Genomic DNA, 22,464 nt, shown 5'->3' with positions numbered 1-22,464 from the left:
GCAGGCACGTTCTCTTCGCTCGGCCTGGTTATCAATCTGGCAAAATCAAAGATAGACCCCACACAGGACATAGAGTTCATAGGGGCACGCATAAATTCTATTACAGCGAGAGTGTATCTACCAGAGACACGCTTTCGGGCCATCAGCTCCCTCGTGCAAGTCATCACCTTCAGCCCTACGGTGCCGGTTCTGACTTGCTTACAGCTGCTGGGCCACATGGTAGCAGGGACGTTCGTAGTACAGAACGCCAGGTTACACATGCGCAGCATGCAGCACTGGCTGGCGAGCGTATACAAACCGGCAGCACACACCGTTCACAGGGTAGTGTTGCCCACGACAGAGGTGCGCAAATCCCTGCAACGGTGGGTAAACCCCAAGAACATGCTAACAGGGGTACCCTTCCACCAACCACAAGTATCGGTTTTTCTTACTACAGATGCCTCCCACATAGAGTGGGGAGCACACATGGGCGAAGAGGTGACGCAAGGACTGTGGTCCTCCACGGAACAGTCACTGCACATAAATATACTGGAGCTCAGAGCGGTGTTCAACGCCTGCAGACACTTTCGAGACCATATACACGGCAAAGTAGTCGGGATCAGTACAGACAATACCTCCACCATGTTTTATATAAATCGGCAAGAAGGAGCTCGGTCCCGTGCCTTATGTGTGGAAGCAGTCCGGTTGTGGAACTGGTGCATCGCCAACAATATAACCTTGAAAGCCTCGTACTTACCAAGCGCTCGCAATGTGAAGGCAGACCAGCTGAGCAGGCGTTTTGCACTCACGCACGAGTGGCAGATCCGTCCCGATCTGCTACGACCAATTTTTCACGCATGGGGCTTTCCCCAGATAGACCTGTTTGCCACTCAACACAACAAGAAGTGCCCACGATTCTGCTCCAGGGCAGGACTGGGACGGGGGCCCCTGGGGGACGCATTCGCAATCTCCTGGAGGGGCCCCCTGTTTTACGCTTTTCCTCCCACAGTGCTGATCCACAAAGTCTTGCAGAAAGCCAGGAGGGGAGGAGCCCGGATGATCCCGATAGTGCCAACGTGGGATCGACAGCAATGGTTCCCCCTACTCCTGCGCATGTCGGACCGTCCACCAATGCCCCTCCCGGTGGCGCCGGATCTGCTCACGCAAGCCCAGGGGTCCATAGTGCATCCGCACCCCCAAGGCCTGCGACTACAAGCGTGGTTAATCCATGGCTCAGCTCCCTAGAGAGCAAATGTACGGAGGAAGTGCAACAAGTCCTAGAAAGTGGCAGGAGGACTTCCACCAGGAAGACCTACAAGCAGAAATGGACTCGCTTCACGGCATGGTGTTCTACCAAACAGTTAGCCCCCCTTTCGGTGCCTATACCTATAATATTAGAGTATTTACTGGACCTCAAGAGAGGAGGACTCTCACTATCCTCATTAAAGGTCCACCTTGCCGCCTTTTTGGCGTTCAGACACGAAGAGGAAGGGCACACGGTGTTCGCCCATCCCATGGTTACCAGGTTCCTCAAAGGGTTGGTAAACCTATACCCCCCTCGGAAACTGCTTCCACCTTGGTGGAACTTGGACCTGGTGCTTAATGCGCTAACGGGATCACCATTCGAGCCTTTAGCCACGGTTTCCCTCCGCCTCCTTACAATAAAGACGACCTTCCTTCTCGCAATCACGTCAGCTCGCAGGGTGAGCGAGCTTGCGGCAGTTATGGCAACGCCACCCTGCACGGTAATATCCAAGGAGGCAGTAACCATACGGCTGCATCCAGCCTTTGTTCCTAAAGTTTCTTCTGAGTTTCATATTAACGAGCCTATTGTTTTACCCTCGTTTTATCCAAAGCCTCATAACTCTAACAAAGAGGCGCGCCTACACCTCCTGGACGTGAGGAGGGCACTAGCCTTCTATATAGACAGGACCAAGTCCTTCCGGAAAACGAATAGACTCCTAGTCTCTCTCACTCCCAAATCAAAAGGAGAAGGTCTCTTTCCGCAGAGAATCTCGAAGCACATCGTATCCTGCATAAAAATGTGCTACGAACTCAGAGACTCCTTTACTGGCCACGCCCAGGGCTCACTGCACTAGGGCGGTGGCGGCATCAACAGCCTTTTTCAAGGGCGTTGTGCTAAAAGACATTTGCAGAGTGGTGACTTGGTCATCCTATGACACCTTTGCCAAGCACTGCGCCCTTCACAGGGTATTCCAAGAGGATACCCCGCTCTCGACAGCGGTCCTCTCGGGGACAAGCTGCACATGATCTGATTACCCACCTCCTATTTTGGGTTACTGCTGGGTAGTCACCTAACGTGGAGCACCTACGGGGACACTCGAAGAAGAAAGAGAAGTTACTCACTGTAGTAACGGTGGCTCTTCGAGATGTGTCCCCGTGGGTGCTCCACCACCCGCCCATCCTCCCCGCTTCGGATCTCTGTTTAGTGTTTTGCAGGAGCATCCGAGGCAGTTGGTCAAGGAACTGGCGGGGACTGGATCACACACGTGGCCAGGAGCACGCAAGGGAGTGGCGCGCACCAGCGCATGCACGGTCCGGCAGAAACTGCTTGGAAGATCCGACCTGTGGTGCCGGGGCGAGCCCGACACCTAACGTGGAGCACTCATGGGGACACATCTCGAAGAACCACCGTTACTACGGTGAGTAACTTCTCTATTTTGTGTTTTTCTTTCTGATAACAGCACTTTGTGCTCGTCTTTACTGAATGTCCTCTTCCTGATTTTTTTTTTTTCCCAGATCAGGTCTACAAATTGTCAAGATTATTTTGAACCCTTATTCTTAGAGCCCTGCAAATCCACTGATGTCTGCATCTGCAGATGTCAATGCACATATCTGTGGCTCACTGTTGTAGATACAGATATGGATGCCAATATAAATTTTGTCCTGTAAAGACTAGCAACCCCTCCCAACTTGGTGTCATCTGAATATTTAGTAAGTATACTCTCCACTCCATTACTCAAGTTAATAATGGAAATATTCAACACAGGCAGAACCTCTCTAGTCTGGCGTCCTTAGGACCTGACTGGCGTGAGAATTTGCTGACCCATGGGAGGTCAGTAATGTCTAGCAGCATAACCAGCACTTCCACTGCTTACTGGGTTCTTAGAAGACATTTAAGAGTAAATTACAGCTAAATAACAGCACAGAATACTAAGCCAGGACTCGTGGCTATAAACAAGCTTTATGGACCACAGGAATCTTGGCCATGCCCACGATAAGTAGATATTCTAGCTAACTCAGATCATGCCAGACCATGGTGGCTGTGCACTCTCCATGTCCCAGCCCCACCTGCCCTGGCTGGAGGGAGCGCTGTCCATGCATTGCCTTGCCTGGAGGCTCCAGCCCCACAGCTCCCATTGGCTGGGAATCATGGCCAATGGGAGTTGCAGGGGTTGGCACCTGCAGGTGAGCACAGGGCAGTATAGGCTACATGGGCCACCTGTCTCCCCCCACACACACACCAGATGGGAGCTACCCCAGGTAAGTGCCCCATACCCTCAGATCCCAGCCCTGAGCCCCTTCTTGCATCCTCAGTCTCTAAATCGCTCACACATCCCAATCCAGAGTCCCAACACTGAGACCACTCCAGCACCATAACTCCCACCAGATCCCACATTACTACATCGTCCTACTTTGGCCCCAGCCTGGAGCTACCTCATGCACCCCAAATGCTCCAACCCATTTCCAGAGCCTACACCCCCAGCCAGAGGCTCCCCTTCCTCCCCTGCAACCCTGAGACCCCTTTCACACACCTCAGCCCAACCCCCTCGAACACAGATCATCCTTAGAAAGAATGAATTTTGTTACATGCACCAAAAGGGAGGTGATGTCACGTGTCAGCTCCATATTAGTGCACATAATAAAATTCATTCTGCACATGGGCATAAAAAATTAGAGGGGCCAGTGCTGAGTATATGGATAGTTTCCATTAGCAGTAGTGCAAGTTCTCTAAGTCACCCAAACTGATCATTCTGCAGGCACTCTGATTTAAAATTATTCATAACAAGATAACTTTTTATTCCTTTCTTTATTTGGACAATTTATATACATATGTACAAAAACACCTATGCCTACTTTTTTTTTTTATAAGTTGATGTGATTTACAAAACAGGACAGCAAAATAACTTATAAAGGATACGAATACTGTACAAAAATAAAACTGATTAAGTTGTTGTAAAGGTTGGTATATTACAGTGTACAGATTGTTAATCTGTAGTAAACCAGCATTTTGAAGAACATGTTCAGTACACACCAGACTGAACAAAGTCCATCGGCAAACTGAAAATAGTACTGTTTTATGTAAGTCATCAAAATTGTTCACAAAAATAGTATGTTGTATAGCTATACACCTTTAAAGCCACGGCTTCTCTATGCAATAGTGAAGGGCTTTCTTAACTGAGGAGAGGAGCTGTCCTAACTTCAGCACTATTATTTCCCAAATAGTATGACAAGTACATATAGTATTAGAGAACCTGATTCTTCTTTCTTTTCCAACACCTGCAACAGTCTCTTACAGAAATTCAGTTTGATACAAATGACTATCCTGCAATTTGTTTTGTATATTAAAACCACTGTTTGCTTTCACACAAAACAAAAAACCAGTTTCACAATTTTGTTAGTGGTTAATGAACAATATTAATCCCATCTGGATTGAATTGTGATGCAGTATATATTAAAGCAAATTACAATGTTGCTTTCTTTTTGGGAAGTTTTGTAGACAGGATCATCTCACAAATATAGACATGAGTTTATACATTCTGTTTGTGTACCTGTGAGAGTACCTTGTTGTTTTAGGACTTGAAAAACAATTGACATATGTTTAAATGTACATTCTGCCCCACATATTCAAGCTTGATTGCCTATATCAATATTTAGGCTCTTACTGGTAGCTAAAGGCCTAATTTTTGTTTTTATTTTTCAAGAGGTATTGCTCCCAACATAGTCAATGGAAGGTAAGGACACTCAGCATCTCACATGATCAGTCCCTAATTTGCTAAGTATTGTACTTGTCCCACATAATGGCAACAGTACACATAGAACAACTGTTGTATGGTACAGCTGACTGAACTCTGTTCTGAAGGGTTTTTTAATAGAGAAAGAGAGGATGAGTGTAAAAATATTACTTTGTGAGTTGCTGGGCTACCACATGGTCCTGACCCCAAGGCAGCAGTTACAGTACTGGTAAGCAGAATAAATTGTTTACATTGGGTCAATAGAAATAGCCAGGCTACCTATTTTATTAGGAAGAACAAATGTCCTTACAACATGTTTTGGACACCAGAACTTCGTTTGTTTTTGAAAATAACTGTTTCAAAAAGCTGAAACGGAGGTAGAAAGTGTGCTTGGTTTCCTGATGTCTTCACTGAAGAAAACTCCTCCCTTTTTTATTCCACAGACTGCTCAAAATCCCTAATGCCTTAAAAGCAGTTCTCTTCACATAGACCACATTTCTAATGAACTACACAAGTATAAATGCTATAGACAAACTGATCTCTTGAGCTGGAAGCCAGTTATAATTGCAGAAGAAAATATTCTACTTTTGAGTAGATTTTTTTTTCCTTAGGAAGCAAGCTTTATATCAGGTGAAACAATAAGAAGATAACTCTAGCTGCAATGTACTAGTGACTTTATATACAAAGTTTTACAAGAGGACCTAAATAACATCTCCAGTATAACACCACTGACTTGGTTGGGGTTAACTCAGAGATGAATTAGGCCCTAGATGCCTGTGATTGGGCTGCACCTCACCTTCCTTCTTTTGTATGAAAAAAGGGTAAAACAAAAGACCACGAGAATGTTTCTGTAAAGAAAAGTGTGTAAACATAATTCACCATACAAGTGGGTGAGGAGGGAAAATTCAAATTTTTTTAAAAAGTTCATGCTTTTAACTTAATGAAGATGAAAATTCAGATAAATAAGATTTCCTTCAGTGATGTCTTAACTCCTCTTAAGGAGCAAATCATAGTTTTTAAATAAATGTCATGTTGCCATTATTATAAAATGTTGTATATGACACTCAAGTACTGTACAAAGTAACTGGAGGTGAGGTTCACGTCATAAGGAATACTATGACATGCCTTCTTTATTGTAATGCTAATTATCTCATGATTTTTCCCCTAAACTCTATATAACAGCTTTGAAAAGATAAAGGAGTCTTAACTGTTTTCATTAGCATATAATGCTCTTAAGGAAAGGTCTAGTCTCACCATAACACACACAACTCCCACTGGAATTTATAGGTGTTGGAAAGTTGTATGAAGAGAATAAACCTTTAAGGCAAGTATAAGAGAAAAAAACTTCTAAAAAGCAGCTGTTTCTGAAGATGGTAGCTGCTGTTATGGATTCAAATAAAACAGCAGATTAAAGCACTGTTAGTGGCATTTATAGAGTACAGTACAGTATATATTAAATAAAAATAGGAACAATTCAGAGAAGTGTGTTTCTGCTTTCATACTTCTGCCATGTTATTTAGACTGACTATATTTTTCTTCTGGTAACTAAATTATAGAGCTAAATGCATATGTCAAAGTCTTGTTTGTTTTTTGATGCTTTCTACTTAAAATTTCAGCTTAAGTTACACAGTTTTATTGGAAAAAATTCAAAAGTATAGAAGACTCAGTTTTCTTTAATATAAATTTAACTTTTTATATCAATCAGATATTAGTAACATGTAATGTATTTCTTAAGTCTGTATATGATGGATCATTCTGAGATAGAAATGAACCCGCTTCTAAAATACGTACTATGGAGTTTTACTTGAATTATTTAAGAGATTTGGAAAGTGGTTTTACGAAACAAATTTTAAATACAAGCAGCATTACATTGTTCAACAAAACATGTTTATGACACAGCAATCACAAAGACCTTGGAATCACTATTGTGGAGTCACAGGTCAGACCACCCAGTCAGACATATATACACCAGTGTTGATTCTTTAAGTTACAAAAGCAATTAATCATCTACTCTGATCCCCACCTCTGCTCCCAACCTCACTTAGCAGTCACTCTTTTAAGACTGTTATCAGCACAGGGGACAAAATATTTATTTTGAATTTCAGCTACATGTGCTTTAAAAATGCAAGTAGGGAATATTAACTGTACAGTGGTAGACTTCTTGTGCTGATCAGTTATGCTTTTACCAACGTCTGTCCCCCAGTGTAGTCCGTCATTCAATAGGAGGTGGAGTTTGACTTTTTTGTTCTCTTAATCATGCTTGGGTGAAACTCAGTGTGGCGACGGGCGTGCTTTGTCAGGTGGTCACTCCTCATGAATCGCTTCTCACAGAGAGGGCACCTGAACTGCTTTTCACCAGTGTGGGTTCTGTAGTGTCGAGTCAGCTCATCTGAACGAGAGAACTTTTTAAGGCAATCAGGCCACGTGCATGGGAATGGTCGCTCACCTGTAGGAAAGTGGTGGTGATAAAAACAAAGTGCAGAAGGAAAAACAGGAATCAGAGCCAAACGAAACAATAGCACAGATTTAACACAAATTGATGAACATGCACACATTGTTTAATGACAATTAAGGCTGCTTGAGAAGATTCCCCACCAACTCATCCTGAAAAGCAGGGAAAACATATGCTAACTTCATGGCTGCTTTGGAGCTGAAGAACTCATGGGGAAAAAAGTAATGGCTGTTCTTCACCCACCAGCATCCCTGCCAATCAGCTCCTTTCTCTCCCCACCCAGTGCCTGCTGTATGCCAGTGATCAGCTCTTCAATAGTAGGCAGGAGGTGCGGGGGAGGGGGAGGAGTGGGAGCAGAGCATAATTAGAGGACGGGTTAGATGGGGGCAGAGAGGGCGGGAAGAGGTTGGTTGGAAGATTGGGGGAAGGAAGGGAATGGGCCAAAGGTGAAGCAAAAATTTAGCACCTCCTGGGAAATGAGTGCCTGTGAGGGGAATAAGGGGGAAAGTCTTCTGCATTTCTTCATGCTTTCATGTAGCCTGTTGTGCTGTCAGTGACTCCCTGCAATGCTCCATACAGTTACGTGTCTTCCTCCAACAGATACAAAAACTGGCATAACGTACCTTGACTTCATCAAAGTCAAATTCCACTGTCAAATCTTAAGTGACCGCTGATCACATCTGACTGTCATATGTTTCATACAGTAGAGGAGTCCTGGCTTAACGCTGCTGACATGTTAAGACTTTGCATTCAAGTGTAGATGTGATGAAGTTGGGAGGTACATACTGTTTTTGCATATCCAGTGGAGGGGAAAATGAACCCTGTAGAGAGCATGGCAGTATTTTATTGACAGCACTGCAGACAAAGTGCAAGTGGCAAGAAATTCAGGACACTTTTCCCTTCCCTTGTTATTTCCACACTTTCAGATTGTCAGTGTCAGGTCTTGAAGTAACATGATCTGTCACCAAATGAAGCTTTTGTGTGTTAATTTCCTAGTGTTTTATACAGGGTTAATGTACTTGAATTAATTAATCCATGGGTGAGAGATACCAGTGGCTGAAATGTAACATATCTACATTTTGGTGTCATTCTATAATTTACAGATTACAATAGTACATTTTATAGTAAATGATTAATGTGATATGGGCTATAGTCTCTTTGTATGAATTAAATGAACCAGTTGTTTTTAAAAAGAAAACTTGAAAGACTAACTGTCACATGCAGCTCAAATATTCCCTTGCACAAGGCAGCCGCAAACTCGGGGTCCTTAACCCTCAAACCAGATCACTACACTAGAGATACAGGAGTATTTGATACCCATAGTTGGCTCAGTCACAAGAGGAGGGCATAACATACTTTTTCCCAAGGGGCTACCAAAGGTTTACTAGATAACAGTAGCATACTGGAGAGCAGGAATCCTGAGATCTATCGTGGGGAATTGAAAGAAAGTTTAGGAGTTAAACACAGACTAACCAAAGCATATTCAATCAGAAAAGTTTTGCCTGATGCTAACTGGTCTACTCTTGTTAAACCTGGCTTCTGTCTCTGATTGTGCCTGCAATAACCTCACACAATGACTCTGTTGATGTTATGAGGCACCAACTGCTACTTGTCTTCTAGAATGGGGTTCATGGACATGATTGAGAATGAGCGGTGAGCTTCATGGGAATCTAAAGCATGGTCAACAGAGGTGAAATTAGAATTTATGATATTCTTCCCAGCACAGAGAGCTTCCTCAGAGGTTGGAGGAGTATTTTGTACAGATGGCTTTCTCTCTCTCTCTCTCTCATCTTCAAGTGACCAATACTACTTGTTACAGTAAGGTTAGTGTAATACATTTTTTTGGTTCTGAAGTTTAAAATTATGATGTAGATGGACACTTATGTATACAGTAGACTGCCAAAATATGTGCATTTGACATGCACATGTCTCGTATTTGCATGATTTGGAGGAGGACCCCCAGATACTCTAGCCCCAGGGAGCTGTGGCTGCAACACAGGGGGTGGCTTTTTTGTGAAAGTGGTAACAATTGAATCACATGGATGCAAACAGTCACTCAGATAATGTGTGAAGAAGTTTAGTTTTCTAGCTACACAGCATGCTTTAAGATCTGTCAGACTTCCCTAACCTAGAATGAAAAGGATATGCTAGGGCACTATATGATGTTAAACTAAGACTCTTACATCTTGTGCAGTAGGAACATGATTCTGAAACTATCTTCATTTAGAATAAGTTCAGAAAAAGTTGAGTAAAAGAAAAATGAAAGGTGGAGCAAAGTAGTGAGTCACTCTAGAGCAGGAGTAGAGAGAGGGGGAAACCATTTGTTTGAGTAAATCTAACCCTTGGAACTCTGATTATGGGTTTCCAGGTCTATCTTTCCAGGCAGTTAAAAGCCTTTCTGAATTACCATTGCACTGAAAAACATTAATGTAATGTTTTTATGTCAGCTGTGCAAGCACAAACAGGCCATGGTTTCATCTATATACTACAGAAAGGCATTGTTGGGAGTTCATAGTGCAGAGAATAGGTGTATCTGGTTTTTTTTTTAGGTCTACCCCACATCCTTGCAGGGTATTCTACTCAAGGACTTCAGTTGTACTGCCCTCTCAATGCCTATCTCACACCTTCTATCACAATGTCCTGATGCACTGGCTTGCAGAATATTTGGAAATTCATTCTGAGACTCGAAGAGAACTGTGGGAGAAGAGGTCAAAACCCCATCATTTTGTGAAGCTCAGCACTAACCAGGGCATAAACTTGAAATGAAAGTCAAGTCAAGCCAAAAAGTCAGAGCACATTCTTTGCTGGGGCAATTTTTTTTTCTGCTGGAGCTCCTGAACTATAATCACCACCTATTGTAGAAGAGACCATATGGGGTGTCCCAGCATTACCTGTGGCTACTCAGAATGCTCAGCCAAAATCAGTCTCTCCCCCCTACTTGGGACAAACTGTTTTTTCCAAATTTCAGCTTCATTCTGATGCAGAATGGGAACATTTTTGAAGTCTCAAAATGTGAGACAAAATTAATTTACGTGCAGGTCTTATGCTGATGTTAGCATAAGCATAGCAACATGATACAATAAAACGTTTAAACTTTGGACACTTCAACAGCAGATAGAAGTAAGGAAAGGGAGACCATCCTCTTACTCAAATCTTTAGTGATTCTGTGAGCTTGCAAATCCACTGCTCCCCTGGCCATGAAACTGGACGCAAAGCCTAGAGAAATGGTGACTAAATGACTGATTTGACAGAGGCAGTGTGGTAGGGGATTGTGCATTTAGAAGGCTTCAAACAAGGTGGAGGTGCCTGCGGATGTATAGCAAGAGTGCTATTGCCAATTGTAGACATCATATTTGCTCACTGCATTTCTGAAAGAAACAGGAAACTTGTAAGAGCCTATGGAATGAGGAACTTGCAGCGACTTATGCCCAGGCAGATGAGCACTGCCAGCAGAATCTATAATTAAATATTATCACTGACTGTGCCAGCATAGTATAAAGAGGGGGTGATAAGTTTCATTCTGCTGTTTCCATTCTGAAGTGTTAGCATGTTCTGCCCTTAAATATCCTTGTTTCCTTGCGTGGTGGGGGTTTCATCGTATGTATGTGCATATTGGTTTGAGTGTGGGTAAATATGATTATGGTAAAATGGAGTGGTGATATAATGAGAGTAAATTAAAAGTAGATTTTTCTGGATTCTTAACACTGAAATTATGTGTATTTACTTTATTTAAAACCACAAATATTCAGCTGGCTTCAATAAGTAACCAGAGGAAAATAACCAGGCACACACATGTTCTGTTTATGGGGCTACAGGTACATAAAATGCATGTTGGGAATACTCCAGTTCCTTGTCCTGTTCAGCACCAGAATGCCATGAGATCACAGCAGAGGGAGCAGACAGGGCGAAGGTAGCCCACTATGGGGTGCTGCAGTTCTGTATCCCAGCATCACGCTGAGGTGGTTGTACCATTCAAATAGATGCAGGGTGATGGGAGAACAGTGCTAGCTGCCTTTGCTTCTCCACATATACTCTTTGAAGAAGTGTTCTATGGACTACTTGATCCAGCTGCTTCGTTTCACTCGCATGCCAGATATATTCCATAATTGATATTCTGTCCTCTTGCCTAAACTGGTCTTGTCTTTCCAACCCCCACCCCATCACCATCTTTTTTTCCCCTTTAAATCAAAACCTTGCATCAGAGTCCCTTTACATTCCCCTCTGTGAGTCATTTTCATTTCCCTCCAGAGAGGTGGCCAAGTGTTCAGTCCTTAATAATTCCTGACGATTTTGCTGTCCCATTCTGTGGTGTGCCCACATTTCCACACTAGGCCTGGGTTGAGTCGGGCCCTCTGAAATGAGACATAAATAGAACATTAATAGGCTAATTAATGACATTCCAAGGTTGTCTGTACCAAGGAATTCAATAAAAGTCACTGCTTCTGGTTCCTTTCTCACTCCAATTCCTTCTTACAGTAAGATGCTCGGCACTACTAGTTAAGATAAGAACATAAACTAACACTGTCTTCCCAATTTAAAATCAATTGGGAATTAAAATGATGTTTGCAGGAGTGGGGCTTGATAGTTGCAGTTCAATAGCACTAACAGGTTGCTCAACTGGGGATAGAATCCTTGTGCTGAGGATTCCAGAACGGGAAAGGAAAGCTTGGTTTGAACAAATTGGGGGTAAAGTTGATAATCCTACACTTGAGTTGTTCTCATGGCTGATTATAGGACATGTTCTGGGCTTGAGCCATATAGAGAACTTTGTGAGGTATATAGAAAAATTAGCATTACCTCTAGTTTAATTGTCCATATTGATCACTGATTCCTATAAAAGACTTTCAGCAATTATTCCCAGATGAATTGGGGGTGGGGTTTAAATATGGTGAAAATACATTGATACCTCTTCTAGATTTCTGGTGGCAGTTAGTGTAGAGCAGCTTATTGTCAAATAATGCCTGTCTCTCCTACATTAAACAGGAAAGCAGAATGAAATATAATTGCAGCATAAGAGTGGATAACTAAACAGATGCCTTTTCCCCACACATGGGGCTGACTGAGAATGTCATGTACATAGTAAGATCATGCTGCCCATTATGTAGTTTCTCGTAATACTCTTCTGCTTTTATATTAAGCATATTTCAGAGTTTGATTCTTGGAACAGGTTTTCCTTGTATGACTTCCATTTTGATCTAGTCGTGTGACATCTCAGCCAGGTGCAGTTCACTGCATGCCTAAGATTTCTGCCCTTCCTTTGGCACTTGGCTATGTAGCCAAATGTGTAGAGTTATGGTGGGTTTGTTCATCCTGACACAATCCAGGGAGGAAGTGGGAGCTGAACTAGAAAGAGTAAAGAAAGCTGCCACTTATGCTGCAGCGATAGAGCCAGGGAGAACTGGATCATCTCACATCATGTGAGATTGTAACCTACTGTAAGTGTATGATGCTTGAAAGAACCCAAGAACATGTTCCCACGGATCCCAAGAGTGCACACCAATCCTGATGGCTACAAATAATAAAATCCAATGTACCTTTTGTGCTCCTTTGTCTCCCAAGTCCGCCCAATCTGTTTGGCTGCTGTAGACAGATCCTGAGCTTTTCCAAACAGGTCTTGGAATCCTTGTAAGGTCTCAATCACTTCCTAGTCCTGGCCCACATCACTTGTCATGGATTGGACTATGATGAATATTTCTTCTTTCTCTTCTTCTGATGCCCCAGGTGCTGGGTGTGTCAATGCCATCCAAAGTACCCCATGATTTGGATGAGTGCCAAAAATACTGTCCAGTTCCTTGGGGAAAGGGCAACTTTTCCTCCTAACCCCCAACTGGGAGCAGTTATCTTAAGCATTTATGCACTGATCCTTTGGACATTTTGCTTCTCTCCTTTTGTTTCTCCCAAGTGAGTGATTCCCTGCCACATGCTGTATTTGTGTCATACTGTCATAATCCAAGGGTTTTGTAATTAGCGTACAGATGCAACTGAATCTCAGAAGCACCTGGGTATCTGCCTCCGGCTAACTGGCGGCACTTCTGCACAATAACTTTTTCCTTCTGAAATGTGTTCCCAAATTGGCTTGCTGAAACCCAGTGACTGCGAAGCTGTGGGCGCTGGCACAAAAGAGCACACAATGGGATTGCAGGTATATAGTAATGTTTATAAAGGCAAGGGACTTCTAGAAAACTTGATCCTAAACCAACAAGGTAGAAGAACCTAGGTCAAACAGACCATTTACATAGGGACTAATGTTCTGTGGGACAGTGACAGAAGCAAAATTTGCACCATAGAAATTATTGTACCAGCACTTGGTATCCGCAGTAGCACTGTATCAATGCACAATAGCTAGCCTTGTTTGGAGCAAATAAAATCCACAGTGTGATATGTTTCTGTGCCCTATAGGTAGTAATTTTGTCCACAAATACATGAGTGGTGTGCTGGGAGGTTTAAATAATGGCTAGCTTGCCAATTTGCTTGAGTGTAGGTAAGATGCAAAGCCACAACATACACGTAAGTATCAGCCTTAATATAGCAGTATTGCTGCATTATTCTTTCTGTACGTCTTTGCACCAATTTACCTCTGTTGCCCCTATGTTCATGAGCACAAAAATATGTTCTCATAATTGTCTATGAATTCCCTAGTTGATTAACTACTTATTGTGTAAAGTATGCTAAATTATCCAAAAGTACAATTTTGAGATGCTATCTGTCTGTCCTTAGTATTTGTAGGTGCCAGTCACTATAATTAGGATCATTGCTCAAACCATAAAACAAAGAGACCAAATGCACCATTTTGCTGCCTGGGCACCAATCGTGCATAGTGCAAGGTGAAAAATGTAAGCAATAACCACTATCACTCATTTATTTTACAATTAGCAGTACTGGAACATCATTCTGCCCTTCCCCTCACCCTAAAAAAAACCAAAACCTGCCAGCATGGCATAGCATTCCAGAGCATCTAAACATAGGTAAGATAGGTATTCACAAGATTATTTAAAATTAGCTCTGTTCTGGCTATCCCAGGATTTGGCCATTTAAACTTAACTTGATTTCCTCCAAGCATTTCCTCTCTCTCAGGTTTGGCAGCTCTATCAATTTATGAATGTGAGGATGGTGCTGTGCTGTGAAGGGAAGGTGAATTTACTCACCAACAGTGATCCTAATGGTTCCACCCACAAACTGACAATCAGGTTAGGAAGAAATATCCCAAGTGTTCTCCAACCAAGGCACAAAAGCGTGCAATAACTCTTTAGAGTCAATTCTTCCTATAGCTCCTCTACTGGCAGCAAGAGATACATTGTTGGTGTGAAGGGATAAAGTGAAGCAGCTGAGGTAGGGCCACTTTATTGTTCTCTGCTTCATGTCTTTTCCTTGCTTTGATTGGTAGAGTGACCACTAACACGGGTTGGTGGTTTTCCCAATGTGAAATTAACAAATTCTTAATTCTCGTAGTTTTTTTTTTTTAAACAAACACAAAAAAGCATCAACAAAAGCATATTGAACACGAGTGTGATTTTTGTCCTAACCTGTTCAGCCTCCTAGACTTTCAAGCAATGTAATAGAATTTTATCACTATTACAAATAATTTTATGCTGGACGAAGATCCTGTCCATTTGGTCTGGTAACAATATAAGTTTTCACATTTTTATAAATCCCTGAGAATAATAGTTACACACATTTTATCAATATGCACTTTGAGCACAGCTATCTGATTGTCAGCCATGTTATAAATGCAGTTCCTGTGTAACTCATCCTGAATAAGGAGCTTAATATGTTAGATTTCAGATTTGTTTCCATTTTACACTCAGAAGTACCAAGCATAGGTGCTGAACTTTTCCCATTAAAATACACAACTGTACTTTCTCTGACAAACTAGGGATACTTCAGAAAATAAAAGGGAAAGTAGCGTAGTCAGGAGCAGCTTAAAGTGATAAGGGGCCTGGATTGCTGTTGCAATGTTTGTGTTGCAGCATCAGTCAATTGTCTTGCTGCTGTGACAGAAATGCTGCTCTAGGGCTTTCCTCCAGACAGTAGAACGCAAATCTGTGGCTCCATGTCTCTGATCTTAACTTACCACTGAATACCATCAAGGGCAAAATGTCAGAGGAGGAGTTTAAGGGTATAATTGCTGTTGTGTCATCACAAAACTCTTGCACTAGTTCCGACTCTCCTATTGACATTGGTTGCTCTAAGGGCCTGTTGAGGAGGCAGAGAATGTATATGCTTCCTCATGCATTTCATAGCACTCAAGGCAATCTATATCTTCCAAGCACTTTTAATACAGGGAAATCCTTGGTCATTATGAATATTTGATATAGACAAAAGATTTGCGGTCAAACCTTAGGAGCAAGTGCATCTGCTGCATGGAGCACTCTCAACCTCTGGTTTGACTGGGTTCCCGAACTGAGTAGGCTTCTACTAATCCTGTAACAAATGTCCCACAGAACTAGCCTCTTGCTACCTATGCTACTTCCCATTTCCTTTCTTGCTGCATGGGAGAGGCCATCACCACCAATTGCCATTTGTCTATATATTGGTTTGCTTAAATCCTCCCCCTTTCAACTGCCCTATATTTTTCATTAAAAGCATCTACCCTCAACCCTCCACCCACTTCTACCTGGTGTCTCCACAGCACCAGTGACTTCAGCCCTGACTGCCCATCTATCTGCAACTGCATCTGCTGTGTGGTTCTTTAACTCCAGTGCTAATCCCCATGCTTGGAATGGCTTTATGGAGTTCCTGTGGAAGATGTATATCCTTGCCATATTCAAGTATTTCCTGAAGACCCTCTAACCTACCCCTGATAGATATCTGTCACAGAACTGGAAGGGACCTTGAAAGGTCATCGAGTCCACCATCAAGACCAATTAGTAGTCTGGGTATAATTTTAAGTCTCATTTTGATGATATTTGCATACATGGATATCTTTAGAATGCGTATACAAATATACATTTGTATACGAGGATGTATACTGCATCCTTCCACTAGTCCCAGGAAAAAAAAAAAAAAAGAGAAACAGTCTTCAGATTGTGAGGTCATTGGGGGATATGGCCAGGCCCGCCCTCCTGTCTGGAATTACTTCATAAGTCTTATCAGAAATAATTCATAATAGTAATCTTGCTCTTAACAATCGTTCAGTCCAAAATCCAAGACATCACTAAATCATCATCATCAATAACTGTGGGCTCGGTGCCTGTTGGTGTCTGATGCCTCTCTCACTATTTCTTTCCATCTTTCCCTATTCAGTGCAGAGTGGCTTAGTTTCTGTAGACTAGCTCTGCACCAATCTACTACATCATCTATCCATTCTCTGTGGGGTCTGTCTCTCCTATTCAAACCATCCATTATGCCGAATACTAGGGTCTTGATTTTTCGTTCGTTGTTCAATCACAAAAACTAAATATAAATTTTCAAGCTAGTTTTGAGCAGTCCATAGGCAACCAATTATTTTGTGTCTGCAAGAGGAGCTGGGTTTGAACTAGCAGTTAAGGAGATAATAGGGTCTGCATCTTGTTACTAATTCTCTGATCATGCAGTTTCCCTCTGGTAACTTAGTTTGGTCTTTCATCCCTCATCTTCTATCAGCTTGCCCAACATGTGCCAATTCTTAGTTTCAAACCAACACAGTGTACACAAGTGGTCACTAAACTTTTAAAATTTGCTTATTTAGTATACATGTGTGAAAGGGGATATTATATTAACAAAAGACACACCATAGGTACAATGAGTAGACATTCTGAACCTCTTTTTTCAAGACAATAAGATAAACATTACACAGCTAAGACAGTAATAACTATTGATGGGGATCTTCTTTAACTAAGAATACTAAAGGCTGCAAAGACAGTGAGAAATAAAATTTTTGCCCTGGAAAACAAGTTCACATTAAAAAATGCCACGCTGATTTTAAGGGTTCATGAAACCATGGAGATGAATGTGTGTTTTCGTTTAACTGAATGACTCACTGAAGATGGATAGTTAACTCTACAATGTGTAGTCGTATCTATCCCTGGTTGATCCAATCAAGAAATGCCTGGCTGTGGCTATGGAATGTGTCACTCTTGGAATGACCTCTAATTTGCATGTGTATTTTCCCTTGGTGATTATCTGTTTTGTTCCCCTTCCAAAGATGGGACTGGAGTAATCCTTGATTTATAGGTACAGATTTTGGGTGAACTATAGAGGCTACACCCAACTTTTTCAGTTCTCCCATCCATGAAGTAACTCTCTTGATGAGCATCATTTACTGTTCCATCAGCTAAAATTAACTCTTGTCCCAATGGAGTGTAGAGAGAGTTTTACTTAACACCACAAATATTTAGCTATAATCTTATGTAATTACTCAAAACTACAGTACATTGTTATTAATATTAACCTTTACTATGTTCCCATGCACATCCACAAGACAGGTAATCAAACTCAGGTCTTCTGTACTTTAATGCAAAATAATATTGCTAGGCCAAATGAAAAGTCTGTTTAATGGGATATGAACTGTAATTCAGATTTAGCCATTTTCCTTCATAAATATGCTCTTACTGCATAACTATTATAGGAGTGCCCTGGTATTTCTTCCTGTGATAAAAATCCCTTCTTTTCCTACTGTCATCATTATAGGAAGTGTAGAAAAGTAATCTACAAAAGAGATTCTATGAATGGAAGGTATACTTCCAACTTCTGGTGGTGATGATTTCCTTTGTCACTCTAGTTTTAACACTTACACACAACTCTTATTTACTGCAACTCTTAAACGGTCCCATGTACCAGTATTATCTTCCACTGCAATTTACTATGTTGCAATGGTTTTGTTCAGCACATGAATTAAAAAGGACTTGTATGGCAATTTTAAAGAAGCCTACAATCACTATATTTACAGTTTTTGAGGAGAGTCTGTGGACATCTGAATTACAATAGTAGGTTTTTTTTAATTGCTAGTGTAACACTTTACCATACTATCTCACCCACTAATCCACTTGAGCTAGCTTGTGTATATTAGCACATCTAGTCTCATGAATTTAGTCCTGGTGAAAAATCTCATTGTGACACTATTGGAGACTGATGTCCTTTATGGAATTACTGCAAAAGTCTCCTTGTTGCCCTGTCAATGCAACCCAGTCACCTGGCTCAATGGGCCACTTGTAGTGAGAGGGTCAAAAGTTAGGTTAAGGATAACATTTTGAAAAGCACCGTATTGACTTAGGAGCATGTGTCCCAGTGCAAGTCATGAGATTTGGGCCCATATTCTTACAGATATTTAGGTATTGCTCCAGTAAGCATCTGAACAACTAAACCCTAAGGAGCCAGTCACTCAGGCTTCCTGCCCAATGTGGGAGGAAATTAGGCACCTAAGGAAGGGACTTTCAGAAGCCTTGAGGAGAGAGTTGTTTAGGCTAACCAGGAGTGAAATGCTAAGGGGAGGCAGGGGGAGAAGAACCAGTTTTGGGCACCTGAGTGGCTGAGCTGGTGCCTCTGGCCTAGAGATAGGTGACTCCTGCTGATCAGGATCCTCCACCATCTGCCTTCTCAGAATTTGGCACCTAAGCCAGATCAGTCACTTAAATGCCTCATGTCTACCAATAAAAAGAGTCTCTTTCTCCCCACTACCAGCCTATGTTGCATTCAGAACACTAATCTAAAAATTAATAGCCCTGTATTGGTAGTATTTTAAGTCATCCGGTCCCCTTGTGGGAGTAGACTAAAATAATGATGGTGAACAGGTGCTATCAAAACACAAGTTGTAAAGCTGTTGGTATGTACATAGCTTTGAAAGTTATAAACATTAGTTGAGCATGACCCAACATCTGTTGTTTTTTTTTAATAACAGCTGCCCTACTCAAGTGTGTCAGACTCATGTGCTTTAATTTTAAAAATATGGTCCAAATTCTCACTAGCATAAATGGGCAGAATTTCATGGAAAGTAGTGGAAGTGTGCCTACTAGTCAGCTATGAATTTGCCCCTCTATTCTTTCTGTGCTTATTGGAGGGGAAAAAAAACAAGCATTCATTTAAAAAAACATTTTCTCATTAAAAATATGTTCAATACTTTTACAGAAATAGTCTACTAAAAGCAGAGTTGTCATAGAAATGGTTATAATGAAAGTAGTTGCCATATAATTTGAGATTGTGTGCCATAGTCGTACACAAGCAAATGTGATTTAAGAGGCTTCTAAAGAAGATGGACTGGTATATTAGAATAATTACCACCTAACAACTTTCCTTCAGTGTGTCTGATTAATCAGAGTATGTTTGCCTTCTCAAGGATGGTTACATTTGTAAACGTGGAGTTCCATGGCCTTCATCCTCTATTTTTCAGATCTTAGTTCATTCATTACTAGACCTTTCACATTCTGATTCATGTAGGTATTAAACTTTACATGTTTCCTTATGACAATTTATAAAATTCATCATCAATCCCTGACCTCTGAAACTGACCACGCCCTTAATCTCACAGCAGAGCTCACGAGGACAAGTCCTAACACATAGGATGAAAAAAATGAAGCTCTGAAATCTCCCCTGATAGATAGCTAATCAGAAGCTAACTCATCCTCCCCTATCTTGTTAAATTTCTATGCAGTACTAAACATTATTTTCAAACTCTCTGAAGACTCTGACCAAATGTATAAAGCCAATTGGGTAAGCATATGATTAAAAGAATTCCGAGAATTCCCTAAAAGGCTCTGCTGCATATACGGTGTGCACCTTCCATGCAATTATTGGTAAATTTTTGCTACTCTCAGAGAAGCAGGTTAAACCATTTTTGACTGAACAGCTCCTCTACTGGCCTGATATTCCCAGTGTAAACCTCCCTGTTAAAAATGCAGGGAAGAGAGAAAAATATTTCCAAAACATGCCAGACCACCAGAACACCCTTTGCTCTCTACCCTACCTGTTCCATATTATTTCCATAACATACTGTGCTTTCACAAACTGAATGGAGTCAGAAAGCCACTGCATTCATAGCTAGCAATATGGATGAGCCAGAAAAATGGAGATGAGAGGAAAACAGGTTAAATATTAAAATAATCTCTCAGGGGTTCAAACCAGGACAATTTCCTTAACATAAATATTTGTCTACATTTGCAGCATTTGAGAACAGAGGTTAATGTTCATGACTTAAAACCAGTGATGCATAGCCAATGCTGTCTTGTAACACTGGGTTACTCCCCACTTCCCCCTCTGCAATTGAGAGACCACAGCTAACCTGTATGCACTCTGTAATGGGCTTTAAGATGGGAGGATTTTCCATAGACTTTGCCACATCCACTGTATGGACACTTGTGTCTCTTTTCAGTGGCTAGTTTCCCCTTTGCAGGCACTCCACTGTGAAGGAGAGAGAGAGAGCTGGGCACGCCGCCAGATTCCTGTCTTTCCACTGGGCTGTGGGAAGGGCTCGACCCAGATTCAGTGGTCACGTCGCTGTCTGATCCTACATCCTCATCTGGACTTTCTACACTGTCACTGCAGATGGAAGGGGTTGGGAGTGGTCTGTACTTGTTCAGGTCCAACAAGCTTTTAGCAATTGTGACCAATGTGCAATAATCCTTCCAGGCATCCCGGGGATCATTCAGGTCCTTGGTCACTTCTTCTTCAGGCATTTTCAGTAGCTCTGCCTGCTGAGCCCCCTGTTCTTGTATCACAGAGCGATTGGAAATAGAAACGAGACACTGAGCAGCAACAAAATCCATGTAGGCAACTGCTGACATTCTGCAGACGAGTAACCACCCAAGAAGAGAACTGAAATCCAGGCACCGAAACTTCTCTGTCGTACCCCCCGGGGTTTTTAATCAGCACACTGGTGCCTTCCGCCTGTGAAGATCAGTAGAGGGGGTGGGGCGGTGTGCGTGAATATCCAAGCAAGGAGCCGAACTCAGCCACTGATCTTTATGTAACAATCCATGACTCCAAAAGCGGCATCCACCATCTGGTGCTACACTGGGGCTTCTTGCACTCCTAGCCCCCTTACCCGTGATCACCAGAAACTCCAGATTTCAATTCACTCCCACTGCTAAGCACATTGACGGGTGGGTTATTAGAAGGCGCTCTTGGAAATACTGTCACTAGCGGTGATTTCAAGTAATTCAGCGTTTCCAAAGGACCCAAGGTGTGTCCCCTACCCCCCCCCGCCCCCAAAGAAATCGCAGGAGTTGCTCAGGAGATGCACCCAGCCGCTTTGCCTTCGTTAGAATTCCCTGCACATTCGCCCACTCATCAAGACGCTCTGTTGAAATAGCAGACAAAGCTCCAGGTCTACAAGACACTCGCCCCCCCTCTGCCCACTGCCTGCTTCACTCCCCCCTCGCCTGCCGCTCCTCACAGTTCCGGCATGATCTTGCTCAGTAATAATTTCGCAGAATCCCATCACGTAAGGATCCGAGCCCCCCACCAATTGGTCAGCGGGGAGGGTGATTCAACTCTGTTTACCTTCTCCCCCTTCCAGTCAGAAGAGGCTTTTTGCATGAGAGGTGTGTCTATAAACCAGGAGCCCGGCCAATCCTAATGTTCCCTCCCCATGCCTCGTGCTACTCTGGGAGTCTTAATGCTGCAATTTAAAAGGGCGATGGGAAGGACTCGGGTGAAAAAAAATCAGGGTATAATCACTTATTATGAAGCTCCAGCCTGAAAAAAGCCTCTCTTTCTGACTGCACTTTAATGTCACTCTTCTGCTTTCCAGCTCGGCTAAATCTCTGCCCTTTGCGTCTTAACTATCAGCCCTCTCTGCCTAGCAGGTTTCCAAGTTTGGCTTTCCAGCACTTACCGAGTTAACTGCCTCGGTGGAAGTCCTACAGTCCCAGCAACCAGCTGGCCAATCGAAAGTAAGTTGGCTGATGTCACTAACATTGGTTTAGCCAATCAGAAAGAAATTCCAAAGAAGTCTGAACACTTGTAAACCTAGAGAGATGGAGTGGGAGACCCGACCGGGAGTGTGCTTGTTGTAGGAGTTTAGACTGCAGACGAACAGGACCGAAAATAAATGCAAAGTCACTGACCTGCAACCACCTTTCCCCCGCAGTTAAAAACACCATAAATTCCGTTCCAGGGAGGGAGGGGTTTTTAAGTGAGGCAGGA

At 42.4% G+C, this 22,464-nt stretch overlaps 1 protein-coding gene across 1 annotated transcript; it reads right to left on the bottom strand.

The window, feature by feature from the left end:
* Positions 1–3,857: 3,857 nt before the first annotated feature.
* On the bottom strand, positions 3,858–21,743 carry KLF9 (KLF transcription factor 9). The gene is made up of 2 exons (XM_074994775.1): positions 20,600–21,743; positions 3,858–7,401 (listed from the first exon to the last, which is right to left on the bottom strand). Exons 1-2 carry the CDS (start codon positions 21,099–21,101, stop codon positions 7,172–7,174), a joined length of 732 nt encoding a protein of 243 aa, XP_074850876.1. The 5' UTR covers positions 21,102–21,743; the 3' UTR covers positions 3,858–7,171.
* Positions 21,744–22,464: the final 721 nt, after the last annotated feature.

This window comes from Carettochelys insculpta, chromosome 5, assembly GCF_033958435.1.
Source record: "Carettochelys insculpta isolate YL-2023 chromosome 5, ASM3395843v1, whole genome shotgun sequence".
In the NCBI taxonomy this organism is placed as follows: domain Eukaryota; kingdom Metazoa; phylum Chordata; order Testudines; family Carettochelyidae; genus Carettochelys; species Carettochelys insculpta.
This window is presented reverse-complemented; position numbering and strand designations above follow the sequence as displayed.